Source organism: Rhinatrema bivittatum, chromosome 8, assembly GCF_901001135.1.
Source record: "Rhinatrema bivittatum chromosome 8, aRhiBiv1.1, whole genome shotgun sequence".
Taxonomy (NCBI): Eukaryota; Metazoa; Chordata; class Amphibia; order Gymnophiona; family Rhinatrematidae; genus Rhinatrema; species Rhinatrema bivittatum.
In genome coordinates, this window is record NC_042622.1 from 135357397 (window position 1) to 135379768 (window position 22372).

General features: G+C 46.0%; 1 protein-coding gene across 1 annotated transcript; it reads right to left on the bottom strand.

The window, feature by feature from the left end:
- Window positions 1-371: 371 nt before the first annotated feature.
- FUT7 (fucosyltransferase 7) lies at window positions 372-22120 on the bottom strand. The gene is made up of 3 exons (XM_029614673.1): window positions 21881-22120; window positions 1989-3024; window positions 372-753 (listed from the first exon to the last, which is right to left on the bottom strand). Exons 2-3 carry the CDS (start codon window positions 2904-2906, stop codon window positions 544-546), a joined length of 1128 nt encoding a protein of 375 aa, XP_029470533.1. The 5' UTR covers window positions 2907-3024; window positions 21881-22120; the 3' UTR covers window positions 372-543.
- Window positions 22121-22372: the final 252 nt, after the last annotated feature.

A 22372-nucleotide genomic window follows, 5' to 3' on the forward strand; every position in this document is an offset into this window, starting at 1 on the left:
ATCTGCAATCAAATATTCATTAAAATCATTTATTTTTGAATAGCTACATTATGTAGTACTGCAGTGTGTGTCTATAAGAAGCAGAAAATCTCCACAGGAAGCACAAAGGTCTTAAAAGACTTTACCTTCAACCCTGCTGGGAAACAAACCCGAAAGCATGGGTCAGAGCAGGGCCCCAGCATGCCTCAGAGCCCCTAAGCCCTGTTATCTGGCAGGATAGGGGCTACATACGCATGCAGGCTATTTCATCTCCCACTCAAGCCATGCATACGTATGCAAATGGGTTTGAACTCACAGACTTTTCACACAGTGTGGGCTACTGAAAATTGCTCCCTTAATGTATTAAGTTAGTCCAATAGAAAGGTTTCACCTTACTTTTTTAAAATTATTTATTTTTTTCCATGCAATGACTAACATGGCAACCATGTTGCTTTAGCCAAGCCTAACAAATTCTAGCTAAAATCTGCCTGCTGCACAAACATTCTGTTGCCTGAGAATGATGGGCCCTCTTTTCCCCAGGTGATGAATTTTAAATGGATTGATCTATATTAAAAGACATTTCTTTGGGTGAGCTCTGTGGTTCAGTGACAGTGCTGTACATTGCCATGTTGAGACCTTAGGTTCAATTGCTGGACCAGGATTCTCCTTTCTTGCACTGGCTGGAGCCAGGGTTGGGTATACTGAAGAGGCAGCATTAACAGTCCACGTATAAGACCTCACTTGGAATACTGTGTACAATTCTGGAGACCGCACCTTCAAAAAAGATATAAACAGGAAGGATGGAGTCAGTCTAGAGGGCAGCTACTAAAATGATCAGTGGTCTTCGTTGTAAAGCTTATGGGGATACACTTAAAGATCTAAACATGTATACCCTAGAGGAAAGCCGGGATGATAGAGATATTTAAATACTTCTGAGGTATCAATGCACAAGAGGTGGACCTCTTTCAAAAAAAGGAGGTTCTAGAACGAAGGGTCATGGGATGAGAATGAAAGAGGACAGACTGAGGAATAATCTAAGGAAGTATTTGCTTACAGAAAAGGGTGGTGGATGCATGGAACATACTCCCAGTGGAGGTGGTGGGGACAAAGACAGTAACTGAATTCAAGAAAGCACGAGACAAACACAGGGGATCTCTGAGGGAGTGGTAGGAGCTGTACAGCTGAGCAGTTGAAGTGGATGGGCAGTCTAGATGGGCCCTGTTTCTGTTTCAGTTGTTAGCCCATGGCAAAGGTCTGTTTCTGTGATGGCTGGACTAAGTGAGGAGAGGGGGTCATAAACTGAAGATGGAAAAAAGGCTCATGGCACCATAGCCCAACAGAAGCCAATTCAATTGAGCTGAAAGCCCAAAGGAGCAGGACAAAACTGTCAGGCCAAATTTTTAAAAATAAGAGATTTCTTTGGCTATACTATTGTTTCATCCTCGGTCTCTATTTTTGCTTTGACTTAGTTTTTCAGGGATCAGGTTTTTAATTAATTCCCTCACCCCACCATTTTGACTCTATCTGACACAGCAGAGTTGCAGTGGCAGTAATTATAGATAATGGTATCTGTGAGGCCACTATTCAGCTGCTGAGCAACTTGGCTAGTTATCCGGATAAACATATGTTTATGCAACTAACTTTAGGGCAGCCCTATGGCACGACCAAAGTTAGCCACATAAGTTAAGCGGCTAACTCTGTTCCTTGCCGAAATGCCGCCTACCCACCCCCGATTTATGCGGCTAGAATTTAGTCACATACGGCGATGAATTTTGTCATTTTGCCATTTAGACGGATAACTGCTTCTACAGTTTACATTCTCATAAAAAATGCAGGGTAGGCCCTATTTAAGTAAGTCAGAAATGGAATAAGATCTCTTTTACACATAGCTGCAGGCCTCAGTCCTTGAACCACCCTTGTAAATCATGATACATCTTTTCTTGAGGTAGACTATGGTATGTGGTACAGATGGTACAAAACCTCTCCCTCCAATCTTGAAATAACCTCACAACATATTTCTCTCTCCACTGGAAGAACTCTTCGTATCGACTGGAGTTCATGGTCCTTAGAAATCTTGCCAGCTGCTCTGGCGATCCAAAGTCTTCAACATGAATGAAAGAATTGGGAGGAACAAACTTCTCATAATTGGCTCTTGGAGGACCCAACACTACTGGAACTGCACCGGCCTCAAAAGCATTCTTCCACATCTTTTCTGTGATGTAGTCCCTATGGATGGAGTTTTCAAAGGCCAGGTAGAACTTGTATTTGGAGATCGTGGGCAAGAGACTTTTGGGGTTCAGTATTTTCTTAGCTGCCTTCCCGTAGACATCCACCGCGAGATGCTGGGATAGCTTTTGGTAAAAAACAACTCTCTCTTGCTTTGAATTGTAGTTGCTTATGACCCAGGATACCAGGCCTGTTTTGTTTGGGATGGCAAAGGAGGTAGAAGGGGAGTGGGGTACAAGCTTCCCATAGGGCACAAAGATGTCCGAGTCCTGCCTGTAGCTCAGCACCCAGTTAAAAATGTTTTCCCCTTTCTCCAGACCCTCAGCGTTGGAAGGGGACTCTAGACAGGCCCACACCCATTTCTGTCCAAGGGGTCTTGTTTCCCGTGGAAAAGCAAACAAGTTGTCTCGAAGTTCTCGTTGATGGAACACTACCACATCAGCCTGGGCAAACATGCTGTGATTGGTAGTCAGCTGGCAGTTCTCAATCCCATATAAGTCATAGCATACACTGCCAGGGAACTTCGGATTCTTTTGAAAGGGCCAATCCCAGACTAAGATCAACAGTGAGGTTTGAGCAGGACGTTTGTCATCAACTGCAACGTACTGAGTGACAAATAATTTTAAATTCCAAACAATGGTAGCAAACAGCAGCATGCTCACAATGGCTTTGAAAGGATAGAGAAGTTTGTTACTTTTCATGTCCTTTTCTGGCACGGCCTTAGCTCAGATGCAGATAATTGGGTATTTCAAACAAAGGGAGGGGAGGGCGGAGGGTTGCAGGCTGGATTTCTGTTTCTTCCACCAAAGCCAGATGTTTCTGCAAAAGAGGCCACAAAAAGCAAGAAGAAGTGACATTGGCATTAAAAGAAGAACTGAAACAAGCATCAAATTCGGACAGCATGAAACAGCTTCTTGAAAGCAGAAGGATATAATCCGAGCCCTCAGTTTCCTGTGGCAGATTTTTCAAAGTTTTATGGCAATTATGTGGCAAATTTGCATATTTTTGCATATAGATTCACATCTGATTATGCAAAAAAATCAATTTTTTTTATTGAAAACCATTCACACTGTGATTAAACAGTGTTTAAACTATATACAAAATACAACATTTACCAAATACAAAAATCTATCGTTTATCAAGACATATGTTACAAAAACGTTTAAGTGTGAAATGTCACCTTTTTTTAAAATTGAAATACAGTGCAACCATCCTTTTTATATTTTCTTATGAAAAGTCCTTGTCTTTCTGAGTATGCTGAAAATGCCCTCTGCATCAGCAGTTTGTTATGTAATTACACAGAAAAATATGGGCACATATATTGGACATATGGTAACAGACACAAAAAGGGCTTGAATTAACACGTTTGAAACTTGTCAGCAGTAGTTACAGTCATCAAGGCTTCTATTAATTGAAATTAATGCCCCCCTTTGCCAGCACACCAGCAGTTACAGACTTCTAAAACACATCCAGGTATTTATAGCTGGCAGAGATGTCAGAACAGAATGGGCCATCTGGACCCTGGCCCCATCAACGTTTCCGCTGCCATGAACCTCCGGTGGTGCAATCTCATGCTCATATAGCAAAATATGCAGAGCAGCGCAAGAGTACTGGCACCCGCGCTGATCTGCATATCTCATGAGATCAGCAAGAGATGTGCAGAGACTTCTCTGTTGCTTCTCGTAGCAGCACTCCCTGAAGTGCCTGAGCAGTGTAGGAGAAACAATGGAAAAGTAAGGGACTGGCTTGGAAGGGTCTGAAGCTGAAATCTGCCTGGGGGGGGGGGGGGATGGGTCCAAAGCTGGAGTCAGGCTCAGGGGAGCTCCATGATGGGAGGGTAGGGGAGTCTAAAGCTGGAGTCGGAGTGTAAGGGGTGGGGTTAGGGGGTCTGAGGGTAAAGTCAGGTACGAAGCTGGAGTCAGGCTGGAGGGCAGGGTCCAGAGCTGGAGGTTGGGGGCAGTCTGAGACTGGAGTCAAACTGGAGGGATCCATAGCTGGAGGGTGAGAGAGGCTGAGGCTACAGTCTGGCTGGGGAGAGGTCCATGGCTGGGGGCAGCGGGGGGGGGGGGGGGGGGGGGGGGTTGAGGTTCACCGGCTGTGGGAGGGAGTCAGGGCTGGAGGCTGTGCATAGGGAAAAGAGAAGTCAGGGGATAATGGTGCTAGGCAAAGCTGCTGATGCTGGGCTGGGGGAAGATAATACCACAAGGGATGGGCAGAAGATGTTATGTTGGGTCACCAAGCCTGTTGTTCTTGTGAGTGGTGGAGGTGGGCTTTATGAAACAAAAGACCCCTCACTCTGCAAGAATGACAACGGGGGCTGGCTTAAGTGTAGGAGGAAATGTTTTTTTGTTTCTATTTTTTTCAATTTTGTTTGGCTTCTTGGGGTTTCCATTTCAGTTTTTTTCCTGCACATTTGTAGTTTGTGGTGAATTATTTTGTATTGGGTGAAGGTTTTTCTGTTTTCTGCAAGTGAGATCAAACTAAGGGATTCTGCTAGTGTGTAAAGATTTTTAGCAGTTTTGTTTATTTATTTAAAACATTTCTAGACCACTTAACACTGCTGTGTGGTTTACAATTGAAAACATTCATAAAATGTATTATGTTTTCCCAACAGGAGGAGTATTGGTATTATAGGGCCCAGTATAATATTTGCTGTTCTGCCTTTTCATAGGGTTGCTGTTGTTGGAGTCTTGTAAGTTAGTGGCATGTTTGCTACATATATGCTGAGGAGTGTTTTTCTTTTTTATTTGAAAGATTTTCTATTATTTTACAATGTGCTTGGTAGTGAAGGGAATTTGTGTTTCTGTTACTTAGATGACACCAAATTTTTTGTATGGTGAGTTGTATGCTCTGCCCTCATAGTTAGAGGGCTGTAGGTCTGTGGACACAGAAAGCAGAGTTGCTTACCTGTAACAAGTGTTCTCCGAGAACAGCAGGATGTTAGTCCTCACACATAGGGGACATCATCAGATGGAGCCCGGCAAGGAACTTTGATCTCAAAGAATTCTAGAGCTTTCAAACATGCCCTACTGAGCATGTGCAGATGTAATTATCACCCTGTCCCCTAGGCAGAGTTCCTCAATCCATGATGTAGCTCATACATGGAGAAACCAACTCCTGGGGAGATGGATGGGTTTCCTGAGGACTAACATCCTGCTGTCCTTGGAGAACACCTGTTACAGATAAGCAACTCTGCTTTCTCTGAGGACAAGCACGATGATAGTCCTCACACATGGGTGAATCCCCAGCTAAAGGCTGCCAGAGCAGGATAAAATGAGGAACTCCACAGTGCTGAAAGCATCACCTTTTTTTCGATTTGCCTTGAGGCAGCTGACCCAAAAACAAGTTTAGGCGGGACAAGAGTTGCATTCTACATAAGAAAACCTTAGAACAGACAGACACAAATACCCTAATGGCAGGGGAGTGATGCCAAGCTCAACGAGAAGCATACTTTACCTCACGGGACTATTACAGCCAGGGTTTGCATCAGTGAACCCTGACCACAAGGTAGGGCTAGTTCCTTCTGAATACAGGAAAAGGCCTACAGAATTAACTAAGAGGAGAATTCTTGGACGAAAACCACACAGTTTCCTTTGCTGTCACAAGACACCCAAAAAAAAACCCCAGTAGAGTCAGAAAGCCCTCCAGAAAGAAACTGTGGGCCACTAACATCTGAAGGATAGAATGCCTTTGCAGAAGCGCACCCAATGATTGGCCAATAAGCACAATGGGCAGAAAAACCCAAACAACACTTGGGAGAAGAAGCAGTAACAATGGATAAGTCTGTGGCTGACCTCACTTGCCATCGTACCAGACAGATCTGACCACCCAGGACAGACATCAAGAGTGTGAGAGGATGCATAGCTCAAAAACTCCCGAGTAAGGAGTTAAGCTATGACTGAAGCTCACCGATACTAACCCTGTCAAGGATAGGCCTATCCATCCAGTTCACATGATAGCGCTGATGAGCAGGAAGGCACTTTGGTCAACCCAGTGAAGTATGAAAAGCTAAAGGCAGTATTGGCCAGAAACTGGCAAAAGACAGGGAAAAGGTAGTGTACCAATTCCTGCAGGTATACACTAAGATATACCATGAATGCCCTAGCTTTTCTCCCCTCCTCCCCGACATTCTGACCAGAAGTTGGAAGGAGTGAAAAACACAATGAGGCAGACCCTAGGGCTGCTAGGATAAGAAAAAGCCGGGAGGCTGTATTTAACAACCAACAACTCACTGCTGATTGCAGTAGGGAGTTTAGCGCCCTCCCTCCCTCAGGGCAGACCTCTCAGCATGACAGGAAAAGCCGAAACTGAAAGCCAACTTCCTGGGGAAGACATCCACCAGGGGACAGAAAGCAGGGATACCACAAGTGCAATCTCTTGTAGAAACAGGATTCCTTTACCGACCTACAATCCAAAGGGTACCAGGGCAGGGTCGATCTGATCTCAGAACAGACCACCCAACAATCTTGCATAGGTATCAATACCCAAGGCCAAGATTACGCATACTTTCCCCCAAGGAATCATCTGGTCCAGGAGATGGACAACGGTTGGCTGAACTAGGACTTCCCTGCCCACAGCCAGGCCATTCTGCGTAGCTGGGCCCAGAACAGGAGTGTGGTTATAGCACAGATCATAGATACCAAGCACAGATCATAGATACCAAGGGACAACTTTCACCTTACTCAGCATCTCTGAAGGAAGTTAGCACATGTCAGCAGCACAGCTTCAGCTAATCTGAGCGTGTGGTCTACATGCTTTTCAAGCTACCATACCAAACCCTACTGCATGTGTTGCTGGTAATCATGAGGGGGAGAGTGAAAAAAAAGATAGAACTTCTGAGGAAAGGGGGCTAGGGAAACCCGATAAGGCATCGGAGGGAAATGTGAAGAATAACACCAGATAGGGTTTTTTTTCTATGCTTTAGGTCATGGGAGTAATTAGAGGGAACAAGATTTAGTGTGGTAGTGAAGTGGTCAAAAAGGAGAGCATGGGTCAGCAGTCCAGGGATATGGGACCACAGTTAGGGGCCGAAGATCCACCACAGAGATGGTAGAAATCCGAAGCACATGCAATTATAAGTGGTGATGGCTGGGAAAGCAGATGCATGCTCAAGAGGTAATAGAAGAGAAAAACCACACAGCACCTTGCTCCCAACTGTCCGTCTCCCCCTGAACCCGCCAGCGATCTTACTGTGCTGCATGTGTCAGGGTATTAGTAAAGCTGTACAAAGCTCAATCAATGTCCCCCGAGTGACACATGTGACAATAAATCAATGCAAGAGTTTGGTGTTTCCATTCATTAGGTAGGCCTAGTTGCCATAAAAGAACAGTATACAGTCTACCTTTCTCCTGCCTAACTATACAGCAGACGGATGACAAGAAGAAATCCCTTCAGAGAGCAACTAAAACGAGAGTTGTGAAGAACCTATCGTTCCTGGTCCACCTGTACCATACTGGAGGAGCAAGCTATGCAGCTATCCGAGCCTTTGTTTGCCTGTTACAGCAGCCGTTCCTTGCTGGTCTTGTGATCCGCATTCCTGAAGCTCTTCCATATACAGTTCAAAGCAAGGAGGGGGCCACGTTTCCAGATTGAAGCCAGTCCTGACATCAAGCTTCACAGCTGCAGGTTGATGTAAAGTGTCATTGGCATCATCTCTTTCACATCCTTACATCGGGGGGTGGTTCTATAATGAGGCAGGGTGAGGCAGCCGCTTCAGGCGGCAAACTTTGGAAGCGGAAAAAAACTGCCCCCCCCCCCCCCAAACTCCTCCAGCGGCCGCCTCCCCCCTGCCTGCCAAAACAACAAAGGACCCGTGGGCTGCCGGCAATGTTCCCTCTAAGCTGCTTGTGTGTGCTCGCGGCCACACGTAACTTTTCTGGAGGCTGCACACAACTTTTCTACCCTCACACAGTAAGACCGTCGGCGCCTTGGTGCTCATCCCACCACGGCCGAAGTACAGACGAGATTCCCGAAACTCTGGGTGCCCCGCAGAATTAAAAACTCACGAGAGTAGCACTTTCTCTATACTGATCTCCCGATGCACGAGATCAGCATGAAGGCTTGCAGGGCCTGCACAGAGAAGGTGGCAGAACAGGCTCCAGAGCCAGTAGCAGTGACTGGCTCCTCCCCAACAGCCATGCAACGTAGTCAGAGAGGCTCCCGGCAAAAGAAAGAGGGGGCCTTCCTTAAGAAAGTGCATGTGTGTGAATGGGAGCTTGCCTGGGGGTGTGTGTGTGTGAATGAATGGGTGCCTGCCTGGGGGTCTGTATATGTGTGAGAATGGGTGCCTGCCTGGGGGGCCTGTCAATCTGTCTGTGTGTGAGAATGAATGGGTGCCTGCCTGGGAGACTGTGTGTGTGTGTGCGTGAGAAATGAATGGATACCTGCCTGGGGAACTTTGTGTGTGTGTGTGTGTGTGTGTGTGTGTGTGAGAATGAATGGGTTCCTGCCTGGGGGTCTGAGTATGGGTGTGAAAATGAATAGAAGCCTGCAAGGGGGTGGAGGAAGCAGTGTGAGAATGAATGGGAGCCTGCCTGGGGGTCTGTGGGAGCTTGCCTGAGTATATGTGTGAGAGAATGAATGGGAGCTTGCCTGGGTGTGTGTGTGTATGTTGCGAGGGAGCCAGTGAGAGTGAGTGCATGTGTGAGTGTGAGGGAAACAGAATGTGCGTTTGTGTGAGAGAGCATGTGAGAGTGAGAATCTGTGTGTGTGTGTGTGTGTGTGAGACAGCATGTGAGAGAACCAGTGTGTATGTATGAGAAAGAGATAGCATGTGAAATTGAGAGCTGCGTGTAAACCTCAGATGTGAGTGTGGGAGCCTGCATGTGTTTAAGAAGGTATTTGCTAGAGAGACAGCATATGAGAATGAGTGCCTGAGTGTGTGTTTGAGGGAGGAAGGGAAGAAAGGTAGAGAGAGAGAGGAAACAGAAAAAAAAAAGAAATCCTGTAAAAGGAATTGGAAAAAGACTGAGAAAGGGAACATGGGAAAAAAAAGCCTGGGACCAACCGATCAGAGAAATAAGATCAGACAACACAGATAAAAAATGTATTTTGAATTTTTAGTGATTGCCATATATTATCTTTGGAAATGTGCATTACATATTTGTATTTTGTTCTTTCTGCAGTATTCCACTATTCAGAGTCTGGTTTCTTGGGCTTTCCATTTTATTTTTGTTTGCCTGTTTCTGTTTCTAATTTGCAGTCCATTATTCTGTATTGGGTAAGGATCTATCTGTGTTCTGATTGTGTGACTGAGGTGCATTGTGTCTACGGGTATGTAGTTTTTCAGTGGGGCTTTGAATCAGTAAGTGGTATATTAGTGTTCTAGGGCATGGTATAAAATTTGGTCTGCTGTCATGTCATAGATAAGGCTGCTGCTGTTTGGTATGGTATGGCAAAGTTCTAGGTGTCTTTTTCTTTTTACATGTGTTTCTGTTTCTTCTCAAAGTGTTTGGCAGTGAAAGGTTTGCAGTTACTGAGATGAGTGTGTGTATGTGGAAGAGGAGGAGTATTGAGTGAGTGTGCGTGTGCGTGAGAGTCTGGGAAGTGAATGAGAGGCATGAGAGTGAATGTGTGTATATTTATGAGAATGAGTGTATATATATGAGAGAACGAGTATGACAGTGATGATGCAAGTGAGTGTATGTAAGAAAGTTTGTGTGCATGCTGCTCCATTGTTCCCTCTAAGGCAGCGCTTCTCAACCAGTGTGTCGCCATACACCAGCAGGTGTGTCGCGTCTCCCAGTACCCCACTGCCCCATTGTACGTTCCTTCTCCTTTTTTCCAGCCCCAGCGGGCCAATTGGAAGCCTCGTTTCTTCCTACTCCCACTGCCCAATGGGAAGCCTCCTTCATTCTGCCTGCCCCCGCGCACTCCAATCGGAAGCCTCCTCCCTTCTACCTGCCAGTGGGAGTAGGAAGAAGGGAGGAAGCCTTTGATTGGCCGGTGAGGCAGGCATTGCATAGCCCAGAGATGGGGGTGGGAGGAATGGCAGTGTCGAACCCCGACAAAGCAGGCTGCCACGGGAGCCCATCCCCGTGGCGGTGAAGAGGAAAACCCGACCCTGACCAAGCGAGGTCACCACGGGAGCCCATCCCCGTGGCATCGAAGAGGAAACCCAACCCTGACCAAGCAAGGCCGCTACGGGAGGCCATCCCCATGGTGGCGAAGAGGAAATCCGATCCTGACCGAGGCCACCACGGGAGCCCATTCCCGTGGCGGCAAAAAAAGAAGGCCCGCTGGAGTAAAGCCATGGCAGAACTGGAGCCCATCCCTGCAGTGAAGGAAGAAGACAATTTTGGTGAGAGTTTGTGTGTGTGGGTGTGAATGAGTGCCTGGGTGAGAGCTTGTGTGTCTGTGTGTGAATGAGTGCCTGGGTGAGAGCTTGTGTCTGAGGATGTGAATGGGTGCCTGGGTAAGAGTTTGTGTTTGTGGGTGTGAATGGGTGCCTAAGTGAAAGCTTGTGTGTCTGTGTGTGAATGAGTGCCTGGGTGAGAGCTTGTGTCTGTGGGTGTGAATGGGTGCATGGGTGAGAGCTTGTGTTTGTGGGTGTGAATGGGTGCCTAAGTGAGAGCTTGTGTCTGTGGGTGTGAATAGATGCATGGGTGAGAGCTTGTGTCTGTAAGTGTGAATGGGTGCCTAAGTGAGAACTTGTGTCTGTGGGTGTGAATGGGTGCCTAAGTGAGAGCTTGTGTCTGTGGGAGTGAATGGATGCATGGGTGAGAGCTTGAGTCTGTGGGTGTGAATGGGTGCCTAAGTGAGAGCTTGTGTCTGTGGGTGTGAATGGATGCATGGGTGAGAGCTTGTGTCTGTGGGTGTGAATGGGTGAGAGCTTGTGTGTGTGGGTGTGAATCGGTGCCTGGGTGAGAGCTAGTGTGAATGGGTGCAAGAGCATTTGTGTGTGATTGAAAGCTTGTATATAAGAGAGCATGAGTGTGATTGAGAGAGAGACTGGTCAGGGAGGTGATGTGTTTCTGTGTGAGAGAGAGAGACTGGTCAGGAAGATGACTAGTGTGCGTATGTGAGACAGAGACTGGTCAGGAAGATGACTGGTGTGAAAGAGACCGAGACAGGTCGTGGGGTCTAATTGGGTGTGTGTGTGTGAGTGACTGGTTGTGGGCACTAAGGAAGAGGACTGTGAGGACAGAGCTTCAGCAGCCCTTGCTGCTTCTGGTGAGTGCTATTGGCCTGGAAGAGAAAGGAGTAGGAGAGTTGCTGGAGAGCGTAAGTAAAGGTGGCTTTTAAACTTATTTTTCTTGATTGACTGCCATTTTATTTATTGGGTATTATGCAATGTCTGCTGTTTTGAAATATTTTATTGATATTTGGACATGTTTTAATAATTTTCATGAGTTTTTAATTGTTGGATGATATTCTGTTCAGCAGCTGTTTGTAACATTTTTAGTATAGCTTTACAATTATTTCTGTGTGGGGCTCTATAGCAGCTTGGCTTATTCTGTTTTCCCAATAGGAAATGATTTAGTGTTTAGGACTTGGTTTATTAGTTGTATTTCTTAGATAGGGTTGTTACTGTTTGAGTGTGTTCCATAAAACAGATGTAACTTTGTGTGGGTTAGTTTATGTGCATTATTGCAAATCCTGAGAGTCTGTTAGGTGCTGTATTTCTCTTTCCATTTCTCCAGGTTCGCACTGCATGCAGAGTGGCTTTTTTTGTTTTCCATTCCAGTTTCTGTCTCCATATTTATAATTTTTGGTTTTTCTGTACTTGGTGAAGGTCAGTTCTGGGTGTGTGACCGAGGTGAGGTATTTTACTAGCATGTAGGCATTTGTATCAATCTTATTTGTTGTGTTTTCTCAATAGGATATGCATTAGTGGTAAATTACTGTCTTTTCATAAGGAAGGCTATTGTGCCTGGTAGTAAAGGGAGTTTGTTTTGCTTTTACTGGGATGTCATCAGAACCAGAATATCTTTTTTGTATGGCAAGTTGTACAGGGTAATGCCCTGGATCTGCTCTGCACTCATTGCTGGGGGTTGAGAGGATTCCTGTGGATGCAGAGTGTATGTTTACATTTAGCCCCATGATGGTCACATGTTCAGTGTATCACGCATGTGAGAACTGTCAGGTGTGTCCTGGACAAAAAAAGGTTGAGAACCACTGCTTTAGTGGATTGCAAACTGGTTAAAAGACAGGAAACAGAGTAGGATTAAATGGTTAATTTTCTTAGTGGAAAAAGGTAAACAGTAGAGTGCTTCAGGGATCTATATTTAAAATGGTGCTTTTTAATATATTTATAAATGATCTGGAAAGGTATACAACAAGTGAGGTGATCAAATTTGCAGATGACTCAAAATTATTCAAAGTAGTTAAATTGCATGCATATTGTGATAAATTGCATGAACACTTTGCGTGCCTGGAAGATTGGGCGTCCAAATGGCGGATGACATTTAATGTGGATAAGTGCAAGGTGATGCATATAGGGAAAAATAACCTTTGCTGATTTTATAGACCTCCACCATACCCCCCCCCCCCCCCTCAGTCATCTCCAAGAGATGGCTTTTCTGTACACCCTCCGACTTAATATCATGGCGATATTAAGTCGGAGGTCCCAAAATAAAAAATAATTAAAAATTTAAAAATTTAAAATGGGCCCGCGGCTCGCGGGTTGAAAACCGGACGCTCAGTTTTGTCAGCAGATTTGAGAACCGACGCAGGCAAAATTGAGCGTCGGCTGTCAAACTCGTTGACAGCCGCTGCTCCTGTCAAAAAAGAGGCGCTAGGGACACACTAGTGTCCCTAGTGCCTCTTTTTACCGCGGGCCCTAATTTGAATATTTTTTTAGTGAATCACGCGCACAGGAGAGTGGCCTGTGCGCACGCCGGGAGAGCGGGCGCTCGCCCGCTCTCCCGCCAACTTTACAGTTTTGGCCTGAATGTTAGGTTCTAACCTAAGAGTTACAACCCATGAATGAGATCTAGGCATCATAGTGGATAATACATTGAAATCATGGGCACATTGTGCTGTGGTGGTCAAACAAGCAAACGGAATGTTAGGAATTATTAGGAAGGGAATGGAAAATAAAATGGAGGATGTCATAATGCCTCTGTATTGCTCCATGGTGAGACCCCACCTTGAGTACTGTGTGCAATACTGCTTGCTGCATCTCAAAAAAGATATAGTTGCACTAGAGAAGGTACAGAGTAGGGCGACCAAAATGATAAAGAGAATAGAACTGCTCTCCTATGAGGAAAGGCTAAAGGGGTTAAGGCTGTTCAGCTTGGAGAAGAGATGGCTGAGGGGGGGGGGTATGTAGAGGTCTATAAAATCATGAGAGGATTAGAATGGGTAAATGTGAATTGGTTATTTACTGTTTCAGATAATAGGAGGACTAGGGGGCCACTCCATGAAGTTAGCAAATAGTACATTTAAAACAAATCCGAGAAAATTCTTTTTCACTCAACGCCAATTAAGCTCTGGAATTCATTGCCGGAGGATGTGGTTAGGGCAGTTAGTGTAGCTGGGTTTAAAAAAGGTTTGGGTAAGTTCCTGGAGGTGAAGTCCATAAACTGCTATTAATCAAGCTGACATAGGGAATAGCCACTTCTATTACTAGCTTCAGTACCATGGGATTTATTTAGTGTTTGGGTACTTGCTAGATGATTGTAACCTGGATTGGCCAATGATGGAAACATGATGCTGGTCTTGATGGACCCAGTATAGCAACTTTTTATATTCTTAAGGTTACCTCGGCACAGAGAATACACAAATATATATGAAGGAAGTCCGGGGCTGGAAAATGATCTGATTATATGTACAACCAAAGTAGTACTAGTTCTTTTACGTCTGACAAGTTTCACAATATTTTGCTTTATCATGTTGGCTTTCTCTTATCTGAGTAGGCATTGCACATACTATGACTTCTGCTATTCAAAGCTAATAAAAAAGATTTCCAAGAATTTTTCTTCTTAGACCCATTGCTTAGCAGAGCTGGTGCCAGACATAAGCTGTAGCGCACCGAACAACTCAAGAAAGCCCCTGGACTCACTTTTTACTTATTTTTACTCTGGGTCTCAGCCCTTGCCCTCTGCTTTGGGCCTCTTAAAGGGATAATAAATCTACCTGTACTTTTTGGAAAACACAGCAGTTTGTAAGATGACCTACCAATTGACTCCATGTCATAAAGAAACCGAATTCGCTTAGCAGGCCCACTGCAACACTAGGGGACAGCAAAGATCAGCAGCAGCAGTGACAGCAAACCAATAGGTCCTGACAGACACACAAATCCAAAAAGAGTCCGTGCTTTTATTGACCTTGTCTTCATAACTGTTTTGCAGACAAATAGACACCCACACCAAGTGCTACTTTTCGCCATGATTTTGTTTATTTTTGTGTTATAGGCTTTATGGTTTTTTTGTTTTGTTTTTTTTTTTAATATAAGCTTTGATGTGCATTGTGCCTACACCTCTAACAGGACACAGGGCCAGTAAAATGTTTCTGGCTACCCCGGGCATGTTGATGATCCCCCTTCTGCTTCTACCCTCCCCCCGCTCCCCGGCTGATGGTGCCAAACCTCGTCCCGACCGATTCCTCCTGTCAGGATTTTACAAGTGAGGGCGCATTTCCTCCCTTCCCCCAGGCCCCCGGGGCTCCTCCATTGCTAAAAGATATGCTCAGTTCCACAAATGTATACTAGGCAGGTGCCTGAACGCAGGAACTATGACCTGCCATGTGGTCCTGCACTTTCCCCTTACTTTGGGAGTGTACCTTGGAGAGGCTGATGCTGGGGCTGTGGCACTGTAGAGAGAGGCGAGGTTCTGTCTCCTACCTTCCTCCCTCCGCTTAATAAGTCAGTGCAGCTGCTGATGCCGCTAGTGGGATTGGCCCATGTCGTGGGGGCCAAGTAGATGGAGGGAGGGGGAGTGTCGAATATGAAGGTGGATGGGGAGAGAAAGGGAAGGGGTGGTAGTAGGATTTTTTATTTTTTTTTTGTGAAAATTGGCCATCCTACACAGATCACAGCTTCATCCAGGGCTGACCAGCATGATAGTGAGGAAGAGAAGGCAGAGATGTCCCTTCACATTCTTTGAAGGGGCGGGGAGGGGTGAAGGAGATATGGACTATTGTTGTACAAATAACTTTGCTCGTGTGTTTTTGTGTGTGTCTGTGAGTGGAGGATCTCCACTCGTGCAGTTCTTACCCCCTCTCCCGTGTGCTCTTTCTACCACATCACTGCCACCTACCACTGCCACCACCCGGGGCCTGAGCTTCATCTTTCTTCTCTATTCTTCTTCTTACTTCCATCTTTTTTTTCTCAGCTACCATCTCTTCCTTTCACTGCCATTTCTTTTCTTTCCACTCCTCAGTAGCTTTCTCATATCTTTCAGATCACTCTTCTTTCCCTCCACTCCATTTTCCTCCTATTCCAATCCTTTTCTTTGTCTCCCATCCCCTCCCCCTTCTTTTGTTTCCCCATCTTCACATCATTCCTCATCCCTATAATGTCTCATTTCCCATCCCTCCATATTTCTTACATCTTACCTCCACTAACCCTCCATTTTTCTCCCTCTCTACCCCATCTGCACCAGCCTTTTTATCCCTTTCACTAGCAAGTGATCCCTGCTTCTCTCTCTCCACTCTTTCCCCAGTATCTATTCCACTGCATCCATTCCCCCTCCTTCTTATGATACAGGCAATACTGGTTTCCTCCCTCCTTTCCTCCATACTTGGCAGCAAGAGACTCTGACACCATATTCAAGCAACAAGTCTCATTCCCCACAAACTACAGGCAAGCCACAGGAGTGAGAACTCAACTGATTGGCCAGTGGCATATTAAGGGGGGGGGGGGGGTGGTGCTGGGGTGCAGTCCACCCCGGATGACAGCCGGGAGGTTGATGGCCACGAGTGGAGCCCATCCTGCTTGCACTAGAAGAAGAGGGAGGCCTCCGGGCCGCAAGCAGTGGGAGCACTGGGCGGCCGTCTGCAGCGGGCAACTACATAGCCTTTTCTTCTTATTGCCCCCCTCCCCCCCCCCCGCGGCCCAGAAGAGGAAGTGGCCCAGAAGAGGAAGTGATGGGTCCGCGCGGGTGGGAAGAAGGAAAGGTCATGCAGTCGCAGCCCGAAGCAGGAGGAAGAGCAACAGCGCCGCCCCCTCCCCTCCCCACTGCAGGTGCAAGACGTAGAGCCGCACCAGCACCCGTGCCACCTCGAGAAAAATGAAGAGTCCTCGACTCTTGAAGGAGGAAGGAGGAAACTGCTGCTGAGCTTTTGATGGGGAGCAGGGTAGGAAGTGAGAGAGAGTGTGTTTGTGTCTATGTGTGTTAGAATATGTCTGTGTGTGTGTATGGGAGTGAGGGTGCATGTTTGTGTGAGAGAGAGGGAGCTGTGTGAAGGGATGTGCATGTATGAGAGAGAGAAATGGAGGGAGCCTGTGTGCAGGGGTGTGAGAAAGTGTGTGCAAGAGAGAGAGAGTCTGTGTGAGGGATAGGGAACCCGGAGATCACTGGGCAGGGGAGGAGGGACATAGAAATGAATGGGGGGGGGGGGGAGGAGGTACAGAGAAGTGAATTGCGGGGTGTGCTAAATACTTTAGCACAGTGGCATACCTAAATACTTTAGGTATGCCACTGTGATTGGCTACAGGCAAGAGTGCATATGGAAGATGGCCTGGAAGGAGAGCAATTTTCAACTCCCCCTCCCCCCCCCCACCACCACTGTCCACAGGAGGCAGGTTGGATAACTTACTCGGGCTCAACTGATTGGCTGCAGGCAACCAGTAAGTGGAACTGGAAGGCAACCAAGCCTCAGCCTGCGTGGCAATATAGAGGCTGTGCTCAGTCAGCTGGGTTTACAGGATATCCACAGTGAATATGCATGAGATACATTTGCATACATTAGAAACCCAGAATGTTTTACTGGGTTTCCAGTGTGTGCAAGTGAATGCAAATGCATGTAGATCTCCTGAAAATCCGATTGGCTGTGGGGGGTCTTCAGGCCAGGTTTGAGAAGTCCTGTTCAGCAATCAGAAAAAGTTGGACTTCATGGATATCTGGACTTCTTTCAACCTAACCAGCCATGTAACTGTGCCATCGCAAGCTGTCCATTGATTCCTGTGTGCACTGCTGCTTTGAATCATTTTACTATGGCCATAAGCAGAAAGGACCCTGGCTTGCTGCCAAGAAGCACAGTTGTTCTGGGGCACTGCTCTCTCATCCTGAGCCTGCTGTACTCTGGGTTACATATGAAGGTATTTCCTCAGAAGCGTTCCCAGCTGTAATTCATCGTAGGAAAGTTATGTTTTGTGAAAGAAAATGCACTTTCCAAAATTCCTTCAAATCTTGATCACTTGAAGTCTGCTTTATCTGTTGCTTTGGTGAAGGAAAATCTCTGTTTCCATGCAGTGGGTTGGTGGGAAGGGAAGAAGGGAGGGAGGAACTGTCACTCCAGGAGAGAGGGGGTGCCAGCATGGGCATTTGGCTAGGGCCTACAGGTGTTCAAGGGGCCTACTTTTGTTGGGCAAAATTAAAAAAAAAAGCTAAATATATCTATTTCTAACATGTATAAATAAAAATTTCAATTGTAATTGAAGAATTTGCTAACAAAAAAGCTCGTAAATCCTTCTTAAATAAATAACAATTATTTGGGAAATTTAGAAAATGATTTCTCTTATTAAGTATCACATCAGAACCTTACATAGGGGCCCACATTTCTTAGCTGGCACGAGCCTAATTCCTGCTCTCTCTGACCTTGGGAACTGTTAAGGATTTTGAACTCCAAACTGTTCCTTCACTGCACTGCCAATGGGGTGGAGGTCAGGTGTTTAGTAGTGGCAGGGCTGGCGCTAGCCTTTTTGCTGCCCTGTACAAACAATTACTGTACTGCTCCTCCCCTTCCATTCAGTCTCTTGTCTTGGGCCCATCAAAAAAAGCACAGCTCCCTCCAGCGATCTAAATTTTTAAAAACTGATTCTCCCCACCAAATAGAACCCATGGTCAAGGGAAGAGTAATTAGAAACCCTAGACAAAACTTACAGCCTTGTATGCTCATATACTTCCCTACCCTCTATAGACACATACACACAAATTATGCATTTATAACATTTACATGAAAAAAAGAATATTCAAAAGTGCAGTCTTCCTAGACAAAAATATTACTTACAATGTGCATATTATATTTACATGCACTACTGTGGTGCCAACCAGAAAATCCTGCAAACTTGGAACTAATCTTTTTGTAATACGTGTTGGGTGTGGGCTTGTCCCTCAGAAAGCCATGAATAAAAGGAAATACCATTACAAAATATTAAACCTCACCTACCAAAACAACCGTAACTGCCAGCACTTAAACAGTAACAACCTTATTAATGAAACGGCAACACTGCACATATTACACCAGGCCCTAGAACAGCAATGCACCTCCTATTAGGAAAACAAAACAAATCAGATTGCTATAGATACCTACAGATAAATTACATGGTAGCAGAATACCTCACCTCGGTGTCACATGCATAACACAGACCAAATAAAGAATAAAGTGACCATAAAGTATAAATAGAAACATGCTGAGAAAAAATGAACTGGAACCCATAACAAGCCAGCCTCTATATACAGAGCAACATTGGAAAAACAGAAACATTACAATTCTTCATAAAACAAATAAAAATATAAACAATCATAATAGTAAAATCATATTCATAAAAAGAATACATATTTCAAACCAATTAACAAATAGAACATCCAAAATTTCCAAAATGTTGCTTCTGTCGGTCCTCGAAGGCTTCGCCCCGTTTGCATCACCTTATTCACGGCTCCTCCCGCTTACCTGGGAAAGATGGCTACTGCAGCGTCGACAAGCCGACCTCTCTGGCGTCCCCAGAACGGCTATGGTGCATCCTCCCGCCATTGCTCCTCCCAGGTACCTACTAGGGTGCGCGCGCAACCCACGTCGTTGTACCACCCTTGGCGCGAACCTCGAGGGCGTTCCCTCATGCTGACTTCACGCCATCCAGGTATATTACCTCCACAGATTTGCTAGCTCGTTGAGTTAGCAAGGACTTGAATCCATTCCTGTCTACGCTACTCTGCCGCAGGAAGCTCTAACTCTCAGTCTATCTCATCCACAGTATCTCCTCGCTGGGGAGACCTGCTGCGGAACCTCCTCACGTCATCAAGGAGAGAAGGGCTCCCTCTGCCGAGGTCCCTGAGAATACAACCACAGACTGCCTCACTACTGCCACCTCTGGTGGAGATCTTCAAGCTGTACAATAAAGAACTATCCTGTGTTTTGTTTGTACGAGTCTAACTCAGTGCTGTGGCTCCTCACGGGGCTCCTCCCTGTGGGCGTGGTCATCTCCACAGCACCCAAGGATCCACAAAACACACTTTATCATAACACCAAACACCAATAAAATATTTCAAAACATTCAATGAATAAAAAACATCTAATAATTAAAAATATTATAGTTCCCAAAAAAACAATAAAATATTTCAAAACAGCAGAAAAATAAAATTACACCCAATAATTTAAACTAATAAGGATTTAAAAAATCTCCTGCTCTGAATACATGGGATGTTTTGATTTCCAGTCACCCTGAGATTGCCATGGCTTGGGGAAGGTAGGGCCACACAAACTTTATCTTATCACACACACTCAAACAATAACATATTCATGCTCTCACACACTCCTCTCATATACATGCCTATGCTCTCACACACACTCCCTCTCTCTCTCACATACACAAGCTCTCTTTCCCTCACAGACACATTATGTGTGCATATACCTTACTGTTTAAGCCTATATGTGACACATACGCTCTCACAGGCACACACACTCATGCACACACACAGGCTCTAACAGACACAAACACACATACGCACACATGCATACAAGCTCTGACAGACACACAGGCTCTCACCAGATACTCAAAGACATGCACACTTATTCTCACACAGACATGCAAGTTTTCACACAGACACACATATACATGCACACAAGCTCTGGCACAAACACACATGCACACAGACACAAGGCCTCCTCTTTTTTTAAGCCACAGTGGGATGAGCTCCACACAGCCCCATCTGGCCTCCTCTTCAGAACGCAGTGGGATGAGCTCTACCAAGGCCCCGCGAGTTTGTCTTTGCTTCGGCCCTGCTGGCCTTCTTGCGATGGGGGGTGGGAAGCTATGCGTGCACGCGCTCAGCAAAGAGGGAACACTGCCATGGCCTTTCCTCATTTTTGGCTGCCGGTGCATTGAGCTCTGCCAGCGACCTGCCTCTCTTCTTCGTGGTCTTTCCTCATTTTTGCCTGCTGCAGGTTAAGCTCTCCTGGCGGCCCCGCAGCCTCTCCTCCTGCTGCCGCCCCATGCAGATGCACAGTGTGCACACCTAGTCACTCTGGACCTGAGTACTAGAGAGTCTCAGTCATCACTATAGTGCCACTTAGTGGCTAGACTTAGGGTCCACATTAGCTGGATTCCAGAGGAAGTCCCTGATCCCTGGCCAAGGACTGTCTCCAATGTAGCAGGCCGAGCTGAAAAGGGGAGATATAAAATAGGGGAAAAGCCTAGGTAGCTGTGAATGAAGACTCATGGTGCCATAGGCCAAGAGAAGCTAGTTCTGACTGAGCTGGAAGCCCAAACGAGCAAGAGGAAACTGCCAAGCCAATAAAATATAAAGATAACACCAAAAAATTCATAATCACCAATTGTTAAGGAGAGCCGAGAAAGATTGCCTCTTTCTGTAATGTGCAGTTATTTAGCTCGAGGCTGTGACACTGGTAATGATTTGCAAGTCATTTAGTGAAAGCCAAACTCAGAATAACCAAAATGAGTTCAGGATTGTGTGTGTGCATGTTGACATGTTCTCGAGAAACCCAAAGGTACGGGAACACACAGCCTAATCCCAAGGGTTCTGTAAAAAAAAGCAAAACAAAAGGATGGACTTCATTCTGTTCCCTAGAATAGCAAAGGGCACTGAAAGGGGTCTTAGCAAGCACAGAGTGCAAAAGAAGGGTGTGAGATGGGGACGTTGTTACCTAGCTGTGCTGAGATTGCACTGGAAGCACAGAGTGCAAAAGAAGGGTGCGAGATGGGGACGTTGTTACCTAGCTGTGCTGAGATTGCAGTGGAAGCACAGAGTGCAAAAGAAGGCTGCGAGATGGGGACGTTGTTACCTAGCTGTGCTGAGATTGCAGTGGAAGCACAGAGTGCAAAAGAAGGCTGCGAGATGGGGACGTTGTTACCTAGCTGTGCTGAGATTGCAGTGGAAGCACAGAGTGCAAAAGAAGGGTGCGACATGGGGACGTTGTAACTTAGCTGTGCTGAGATTGCAGTGGAAGCACAGAGTGCAAAAGAAGGGTGCGAGATGGGGACGTTTACCTGGCTGTGCTGAGATTGCAGTGGAAGCACAGAGTGCAAAAGAAGGGTGCGAGATGGGGACGTTGTTACCTAGCTGTGCTGAGATTGCAGTGGAAGCACAGAGTGCAAAAGAAGGGTGCGAGATGGGGACGTTGTTACCTAGCTGTGCTGAGATTGCAGTGGAAGCACAGAGTGCAAAAGAAGGGTGCGAGATGGGGAAGTTGTTACCTAGCTGTGCTGAGATTGCAGTGGAAGCACAGAGTGCAAAAGCAGGGTGCGAGATGGGGACGTTGTTACCTAGCTGTGCTGAGATTGCAGTGGAAGCACAGAGTGCAAAAGAAGGGTGCGAGATGGGGACGTTGTTACCTAGCTGTGCTGAGATTGCAGTAGGATGGAAGTCTCTCTCTTCAGTTCTCTGCTGCTGCAGAGGGGTATCCAGGAGCCAGTCTCTCTTGCATTTGCTGTAGGTTTAAGCCACTGAAGAGCATCCTCGGTGGAGCAGCCCCTCCTAAAGTAGTTATCTTGTCTCCCGAGCCATACATTCAGAAAACTTTCTACTTTCTCTAATGATGCCAGGAAACTGCTGCTGATCTTGGCGTCTGTTCCTGCCTCTGTAGTGTCTTATTGAGCAGTGACACAGGTTCACCAGCAGGTTCCACTCTGTTCTTTTCCTTCTGCTTTTTGTTGTTTCATCACTTTCCTCCCCCTCCCCCTTCCTTATTTCTCTTCTTTCCTGTCAGTAGCTTGCTTTGACACAGCATTACTTTCCTTTTTGTTTTTGCATGGGAACATAGTAAATGAAAAAAAAGAAAAGAAACAAATTGGGCCATCCAGTCTGCCCAGTTGCCATTTTCCACA